The 8,856-nt window shown below is 34.4% G+C and overlaps 2 protein-coding genes across 2 annotated transcripts; both read left to right on the top strand.

Annotated features, from left to right (window-relative positions):
- Nucleotides 1-1,243: 1,243 nt before the first annotated feature.
- On the top strand, nt 1,244-2,050 carry LOC127793164 (two-component response regulator 24-like). The gene is made up of 2 exons (XM_052323949.1): nt 1,244-1,516; nt 1,871-2,050. Exons 1-2 carry the CDS (start codon nt 1,244-1,246, stop codon nt 2,048-2,050), a joined length of 453 nt encoding a protein of 150 aa, XP_052179909.1.
- A 1,809-nt stretch (nt 2,051-3,859) lies between these two features.
- On the top strand, nt 3,860-6,931 carry LOC127793076 (glucan endo-1,3-beta-glucosidase 13). Its single transcript, XM_052323846.1, has 4 exons — nt 3,860-4,225; nt 5,131-5,469; nt 6,352-6,382; nt 6,472-6,931. The coding sequence occupies exons 1-4, from the start codon at nt 4,168-4,170 to the stop codon at nt 6,569-6,571; spliced, it is 528 nt and encodes a 175-aa protein (XP_052179806.1). The 5' UTR covers nt 3,860-4,167; the 3' UTR covers nt 6,572-6,931.
- Nucleotides 6,932-8,856: the final 1,925 nt, after the last annotated feature.

Raw genomic sequence — 8,856 nt, 5'->3', positions numbered from 1 at the left:
CCAACACCATTTAAATTCATGATCTTTAACTTATAATAAACTTATTTTACTACTACACTAAATCTTATATTTATTTAAATTTTACTTACAAATCTAAAACCTAAATTGCAACTGATTATAGTCATTAAATAAATCTTCATTTGAAATATTTTATTTTTTTACTTGCACATGAAGTGCTCGACCTACACTTTTAGCAGCAAAGGATAGTACTCAGTAATTTTGCGTGGGAGACTAAATTAAGTTAGAGATTTATCATTTTAAATTAGAATTCCCACCTAGAGATTGATTTAGAATTAAATTCAGAACATGAAGCAACAAAAACTTGGGGGAAGAAAAGAATAGAGAGAGCAGTTTTGTGAAAATAACATAACCCGAAGGATATTTACAGCATTTAATAAAATTCTATTGGAATTCTATTTTTTCTCATGGGGATTGCAATATATCTCTCAGGGTAAAAGATGAAATTCACACTTAATTCATTGTATCACGATGTCTTGGAAGATAAAGGGTGACACCAAGATCTTCCCTAAGATTGCCTTTCATGGCCTTAAGAGGGAGAAAATCTTGCCGTTGATTACATAATAATGAGTAAAAAAACTAAAAGGATAATGATAAAGATGAAGAAGAAAGGTGGTTGAGTGCATCGACCGACAGAGCAAAATTACAATTTAGCCCATGCATGAAAATCAATCCATTTTCATGCATGGGCTAGATTGTAATTTTGCTCTGTCGGCTAACGCATTCGGCCACTCTTTTCGACAATCATATCTTCATCGCAAACATATTGTTACCAAATCTCCTGCATTTAATTACAACACATCTCCATGCATGAACTTTTCCCTATAAATTAGAAAGGATGCAACAATCTCTTGCACTTACATTGGCCTTGCACATTTCTCTCTACCTTATAGAGTGTAAGAGTTCAATTATTCCACTGCAAATACTTTTTAAATGCGTGCGAAGAGCCATCGACCATTCGATTATCGATGTGTGTGCATGCATTTCTACAAGAAACACAATGCTATTTAAGCTCTTTTTTTTGTTAATTATCTGTATGGTTAATTAGCCAGCATTGTACGCTATCTAATTGATATTTCTATTGCCATGGGTTTCTATCGGATCTTTGCTAAGAGACGAGAGATATATACCTTCAGCTTCAATTTAATTAAAGTTCACGCATTTGAACTAAGTTTTAACTACGTCTATTATTTATGATCACGCAGATAATCACATAGCAAGACATATGGCTTCCGGAGCGGGAGGTTCAGACTCAGTGATCGCGAACAAAAATGGAGATGAAAAGAACACTGATGTTGCAACAGGAAGGAAGTTCTATGTGCTTGTGGTGGATGATGATCGTGCGACTCAAATGATCCATAGCATGATGTTTAAGAGGTATGGGTTGGAGACTCAAGTGGCTGGAAATGGGAAAGAAGCTGTGGAACTGTATCGCTCTGGGGCATCATTCCATTTGGTTCTTATGGACCTGGAAATGCCAGTCATGGATGGTTGCGAGGTTAGCCCTTTTTTTTTGCATCCATTTCTTGTTTATTTCTTCTAAATTATATTATATATTTTTTATATATATTGAACATGAATAAATAAACATAAGATGTAAAAGGGGGCAATTATCAACGATGATTAATTTTGTTGGCATAAATGCAAAGAATTTATATACAGTGATGTTTTCATAATTATTTCCTGCCTTATATATATAGTGGGTATTTTTCTCTCTCCCTTTGATTTAAAAGTATTGTTGGTATAACATTATTATGATAATTAAATATTGGTCTTAATTAAAGCTCGCACGGCACAACTAATTTCTACTTCAGTTATTTGTCTTAAGAGGCTAATTTCCACTAATTTGCAGGCAACGAGGGAGCTTCGAGCCATGGGAGTGACCAGTATGATTGTTGGGGTGACTTCTGCTGACTTAGACTCGGTGAAGGAAGCATTTGTGAGCGCTGGTTTGGATGGTTGCTATGGGAAGCCACTGACTGTTGATAATGTCAAGTCTTCTCTGCAAGAACTTGACAACAAGAAGTTCTGATCAATTTACTCAAGTCATAGAATAAAGTGATGTTTATCACATTTTGTCATAAGTTGCCTGGTTTTAGATTGCTATGGACGCTATCGCAACTTTTCTTAATGAAAAAAGATAATAATAATGGACTTGAGTTTCAAATATCTCCTTTATGAATGCGTGATCATCTACTATATATATATGGCTTTCACTGAGGGTAGAGACCTTAGAGAGTTTAATTTAATCTCCAGGGTTTCTTGAGGTGTTGGCATTTTGGTTGTCGTCGGCCTAGGTTGGCCTTTTGCTGTCATTGGACAATGATCAGCTTTCTGTGATGAGTTTGGGTCCCCATTTTCTCCTTTATTTCTTAAGTATCTTTCTTCTCTATCTGTGCATTAGTTGTGGCCACCTTGTTCGTGTTTAGTGCATCTGTTCCATTGGAGATCTATGTCATCACTATAACTATATATTGGGGGTAGATCTGATCGCCAGTCAAGCATTGAAGATGTTGATCGCAAATTTAGCTTCAACCAACTAGATTTTGCCACTGAAGTTGCTATTGTTTGATTAGTTTAGTTGGATGGAGATCTCTCCCCTCCCTTTGATATTGTCAGAGATTTATTTATGGGTCTTTTTCCTTTTTCTTTTTTTTTTATTCATCTGGAGTGTCCGAATTTCACCTGACTAATCTCAGAGGCAGGTGACATTTCCCTCTTATGCACTTCGAGTAAATTTGGATGCGATATAATCTATATACATGTAGAGCTGGACATTCGACATAGTCCATGCAAGACTTGACTTCCAGCTTAAATCCTATCTTCCAACAATAATTCTACATTTTAAATCGCCACACTAATTCGAATCCCAATACTTCATGTAAAACTCTAAATACTTTACTACTGCACCATACCTATGGGGGCATAGGTCTTTCTTTTTAATCTTTATGCATAATCATATGAATGGTGATCTCCGGCCCGACATCGATAATCATTCTTTTGTGCTAAGTTAAAGAGAGTGTTTGGCTTAATGATTTAACAACTTATAAGTTTCTTTTTTAACTTATAAACCACACAGTTTATTTATTTAGATGTTTAAATTTAAGAGTTTAAATGCTATCAAACTTATAGACCATTTTAATAGCATTTTCAATGAACTACACCTCTCACATTTTCCAAATAAGCTATTAGTAGCTTAGAGGTTGTTTGGCTTACCCTTTTTTTTAAGGAACTCGTAGGCCTTTCTATTTATAAGTTGTATAAATTTTAACAACTAGCTACAGTTTAAATTGATAATATATTTGGATAAATGTGTTTTAAGGTGTCATTTATATAGTTATGTGTTTAATTTAAAAAAGTTGATAAATTATTAGAATTTAACAAAAAGAACTAAAATAGATGTGTTATTGAATAATATAAATAAAATTCATAAAAATATTAATTTTAATAAAAATAAATTATAAATTGATATCTAATAAAATTGTTATCATTACATATTGATAAATTATATATAATTATTTAAAAATATATTAAGGAGACCCTTTTTTGTTGTGTGTGTGTGTGTGTGGAAGCTTTTGTGTTTTATTTGACAGAAATATATATAAATTTTATTTGACAGAAAATAGATTCCATAAATATAATGAAAATCTATTTCTAAATTTAAAATATATTAAACTATGTTATAATGATATAGAATATACTTTAAATGTAAAAATATATATTTTCTAACATTTATACTTGTGTCTACCCATCTCACCCATCTTTGAAAAAAGTATAAGAGAGGAGCTCGCCTCGCCTCTAGCCAATCTCACTCAATCGGACCCTTAGTCGGTCTGATCAAATCGGTAAGCTTCCCGAGTATTCATACCACACGCATATATATATATATATATAATGGCTGTTTTGACAGTAGAAATAGAAACAGAAAAATAAAAAGAAAAGAAAGTAAAGAGAGGGGGAGACGGAAAGAAGAAAATTTCGCATGAAGAAACCGATGATTCTTCAAATTCTCCTGCATTTAAAAGTCACTATCACTCATCTCTGTCTCTCTGCCATATAGAGAGAGTAGGCAGAGGTGATTAAGACATCTGCTTGAAGCGAAAGGGTCTTTCGAGGAGTTCTCTGAGGGTGTAAGGCTAAACATTCAACATGAGGAACAAGAGAGCATGGATTCTTCAGGCTCTGATAATGCTGCAATGCTCTCTGGGTATGTTTTCCTCTCTTCTGATTTACCCTTTCTCCATCTTCTATAATTTCTTCTTTCCTTTTCAAAGTTCGTTTTGGTTCCATTTCTTTCTCCTCATGGTATTGAGTTGTTCTCGGTTTCTTTCTTTGGACAAATTTTTATGGCATTCTTCGTTCAAATATTTATGCTCTGTCTTGCTGTTGCAGGCAAAGCATGCTACTGCCTGTTCAAGCTGGTTAAAATTTAAATACTCATTCTACCCCCTAATTTCAATTTTAATTTCATTTTACATCACCCAACAAGACTTTTTTTCAGCTTGAAAACCACTAACAAAAAATAAAATTACTTAATGAGTATTCATGCATTTTCCCGTGAGCACCCAAATCCTAGGTTCAGACATTGCCACCAAACAGGCGGTTTAGGGGGGCATATAGAAAGGTTTAATAAAGCGATCTTGTGCCATAAGATTGCTCACAAGGAAAACATATTGAATACAAAATACGAGAAAAAGAGTGAAAAGAGGAAATGCACTTTGCTTCTTATCGCACTTCCGTGTTCCTGAATCCTCCTGAGACATGATTCCTGCAGACCGTTCAGAGTTTAGTTCATTGTTGCATCTTAGGACCTTAAATGGAAGAAACTATTAGCATACGTTAACATTAAGATGAACAAAAACTCAGCCATTTGCACAATGTATGATGTTTGAAGGCTGCTGTTTTCTGTGATTTCTCTTTCTTATTTTTTTTTTCTTTTTGGTTAGGTAAGATATAACATTCGGACTTAATTGACAGCAATTAAGCCTCACGAGACTCGTACTCGATAAGTCGAGTTTAAACTGCACTATCTTTATCATCATTGGGATTTTCTTCAAGACAAGCCTTTTCAATCTTTTCTTTCCTTTTTCTTTTCCATATATAAATGGGAAGGCTTTGCGAGAGAGATGGCGGCGGAAGAGAAGGCCGAGACGGCGATTCCGGTGACGACCCTATCGCCGCCGGAGGGAAACACGACGTTCCTGGACGGCACGACGTGGTGTGTGGCGCGTCCCGGCGTGTCGCAGTTGGATTTGCAGAGCGCGCTGGACTGGGCGTGCGGGATGGGAATGGCGGATTGCGGCCCGATTCAGACCGGCCGCGAATGCTACGAGCCGGACACGCTCTTGTCCCACGCTTCCTTTGCTTTCAACAGCTACTACCAACAGAATGGAAACTCTGACATCGCCTGCAACTTTGGGGGCACTGCCTCCTTGACACAACGTAACCCCAGTAAGTCATATATCTTCCACCATTCCATGGTCTCTCCAATGAAATTTTTCTTGACTGGATCATACCTTTTGAGTTTCATTTTTTTTCCCTGAAAAATATACATAGATCGGGTATATAGATGAACCTATGTAATAGAAGATCAAGATTGGATCATGTTACCAATAACCCAAATAGAAATTGGTAAGTTGTTGAGAGGGGATTTGGATTAGTGGGCAATAGTGCCAAATTTTAATCTTTGGTTGTATGAGACCACCTAACTCTTCGTTTATCTAAATTTGCCTGAGGGAATGTAGATGGGTATAGAAAACCAATCTCATTAAGATATTGACTATAAATAAATAAGCCTTTTTTACTTCAATTTTTAATTCAAAAAACAAATAATTTATGAGATAATATAATTAAATTATTGCAATTGTCCGTCATGGGCGAGTTTTATAGTTTGCTAAATAAGCAAAGTTTTGAAGTGTGTATACCAGTTATTTGTAGTAGGACCGGAATGGTTTCTCTATTGGAACAAAAACTATATCGTGAAATGATTTAAGGCAATTATGTATACATATAAGTTACATATTAATTTAGTAAATTATTTCATTGTTTTGAGATTATAAATATAAATATTAAAGTTAATTAAACTACATTAAATTTTTTATGTTATTTTTTATGTTACGGGTGATGTTAAAATTAGATCCTAAGAAGCGGTATCTTAGTTAGACCAGATTATGAACATTAAGTTGATGCTTAGTATGAATACATGGACACACACACACACACACACACTGTGTAGTAGTATGCTACTTAAGGAATATTATGCTGCTTTGGGGGTGTTATCTTTTATCATGTTATTTTACTGTTTTGATTAAAATCTTGTGATTTCGGGTGCAGGTTATGAGAGGTGTGTTTACTCTACATCTGGGTAATAGTTGCTCACTTAGATTTTGTGTTAATTTTTTGTCATTATTCTTGGTAATCATGGTATTTAATTATAATATACGATTTCTACAGGACTGTGGGATCAGCGGCGCCTCCAGCGTCCGAGCACAAACCAAGCTTCATCTGGTGGAGAAGCATCGGTTTTGTGCTGCTTTTGTACTGGAGATGCTGAGCAGCCATTTAATAATAATTAATATGCCAAAGTGGAGAAAATGAAGATTCCAGCATTAGGGTTGTGTTGGAGAGAGATGAGACATCTTCTTCTTAGTTTATGTACTTATATTATGAGCATCTTATATTCGTGCTTTGAGAGGAAATTCCAGGGTACCTTTCTTGTTGGGTTTGGAATTGGAATATAATCTGGAGCTGCTGATGGATGCAATGCAAGTTTCTGTCTTCTGTTGGTTTTGTTCCTTGAAATTAATTGTATCTCATTTTAATTCCAACTTTATAGACTGATCTGATTCTGCAGAGTGCGTGTTTAAGAATCAAAGGATTCTTCGCCGCCGTCTGGACTAATTAACTCGATCGCTTTCTGTCTGCCAAACATATAATAGTCTAATATAATCTTTTACCACATTTGTAGTAGTCGCTTTTAATTTTCCTTTTGTATTTCTGGGTACGACTCTTCTGCACAGAGAAAAAGAGACATTTGGGAGGTTGAAGAAGAAAGCTCATGAAATGGTGAACTGAAGGGTCCAGGCAGTCTCATTTCTCACTTTTTTCTTGGGGTTGCCATCGAACAATGATCTCTTTTGTCCTTTCATTGGGCCACGAGACGAAAGGGGTGGGACCATTTAACATGGGACTAGTTTTGATTATTAAATTAAATTGTTGTTTAACCATGCAGTGACATGCAACGCACAACATGAGGGCATTATATAAGCACGCTCTCTTTTTACCGCAGCTGTAAGATGAAATCAATTTACAGGTACAGATTGATCTTCTTACTCAGATTTGGGCCAAAGTTAATTAGATGGGATTCTTTCTCTCTTCTGGGTTTGGTTTTGGGGCCTCGGGCAGTGTTTTCCTGCAAAGGGCATGCCAGTGACTCATTTGACGGCATATAGTAACAGAGCCTTTCAGGACCAGACAGCCACAGCCAGCCTTTTTCTTTTTTGGTTTCTTTTTCATTATTGCTTTCCTTTTTTATGATGCTATTTTATCATTTCATTTATTAAACTAAATAATTAGCTAGAATTTTTTCCTAAAGGGTAAATACTATTTAAAACCCAAGTTTTTTTTTTTTTTTTTTACATAAATTTCAATTTTACACTAAACATTAAAATTATCAAAATTACTCTTAAGCTTATTTTTGGGTTAATTACTAAAAAAATACCAAACTTAATTAGTGAATAAATAATACATCAACATGGTATTGATTATGTAAATTTTTTCAGTGGTGTTATAGTATTAACGTAAAATTAAAATTTTAAATATAAAATTAATAATTTTTAAAGCTTTTTATGGAATTGATACAGTAATTTTTTATAATTAACCCTATTTCTTTTAACCAAACTATACCACCATCAATAATGTTTGGAAGCAGAAATGCAGTTCAATGAGCTCGTATAACGCCAAGATGTATTTGAAATAGTACTTGATATGATTGGGTACACTTAAACTAAGACATCAATAACAAATCCAAACAGAACTTAGAGGTTTTTCATTTAATCTTATATCTTTGGGTCTCCTGTTATGTTACCCTATATGAAAAAGGAAATGGAACATTTACATGTCCCACGCAAAAGCCCAAAAGGCATTCAAGATATTTAAATAGATAGAAGCCAAATTTATTATGAATAATGATGCTTTGATTGATTAGATAAATATTTGTTTAATTTATTAAAATATCATTGTTCTTATTTTTTTGTTTTAAGAAAAAAAATATTTTTTTAAGAAATAATTAAATTAGTGTCCCAATTAAGGCTACCCAATCTTTTAGGCCCATTTGCCTTCCAAATTTTAATAGAGAAGTAGCCCAACAGCTAATCCGGCCCAAACGGATTGGGCCTTCGATAAATTTATTAGCATTTTTTTGAGCTAGAGTTCACCATCCATTATTTAATCAAATGCTTTTCATTTATTTAATAACATTTCCGCCTCTGTCATATCAAGGAGTGCAACTGAATGTTTTATGCAATCACCCTTTTTGATTGGACAAAATTATCCAGCAAAATTAGGGAAATGGAGATCTTGAGAAAATTTAGATGGAGATCCAAAGTGAAAAGGAGCTCGGGTCAAAAGGCTCCACTCAATAAATATGCATCGGCCCAATATGGATAAATTCAAAAGATGAAGATAAAACAATGAATTAAAATATAGGGGGAGCTTCAAAGGACAAGTAAACTCGTAACAAAAGAAAGATTCGAGAGACCTACTAGTCTACCTGAACACATCTCTTGTGAGATGTTCCCAAAATAACAAAAATATAAATAGATAACTCTAAAATTCTAT

The sequence above is a fragment of the Diospyros lotus genome, unplaced genomic scaffold (genome assembly GCF_014633365.1).
Source record: "Diospyros lotus cultivar Yz01 unplaced genomic scaffold, ASM1463336v1 superscaf1, whole genome shotgun sequence".
NCBI classification, from domain to species: domain Eukaryota; kingdom Viridiplantae; phylum Streptophyta; class Magnoliopsida; order Ericales; family Ebenaceae; genus Diospyros; species Diospyros lotus.
The sequence above is the reverse complement of the archived record's forward strand: the minus strand, read 5'-3'. Positions and strand labels throughout refer to the sequence as shown.

Coding starts and splice junctions, on each gene's coding strand:
- LOC127793076 (XM_052323846.1), top strand. CDS start 4,168: ATGAGGAACAAGAGAGCATGGATTCTTCAGGCTCTGATAATGCTGCAA. Junction 4,226..5,130: donor AATGCTGCAATGCTCTCTGG/GTATGTTTTCCT, acceptor ATAAATGGGAAG/GCTTTGCGAGAGAGATGGCG. Junction 6,383..6,471: donor TGTGTTTACTCTACATCTGG/GTAATAGTTGCT, acceptor CGATTTCTACAG/GACTGTGGGATCAGCGGCGC.
- LOC127793164 (XM_052323949.1), top strand. CDS start 1,244: ATGGCTTCCGGAGCGGGAGGTTCAGACTCAGTGATCGCGAACAAAAAT. Junction 1,517..1,870: donor CAGTCATGGATGGTTGCGAG/GTTAGCCCTTTT, acceptor ACTAATTTGCAG/GCAACGAGGGAGCTTCGAGC.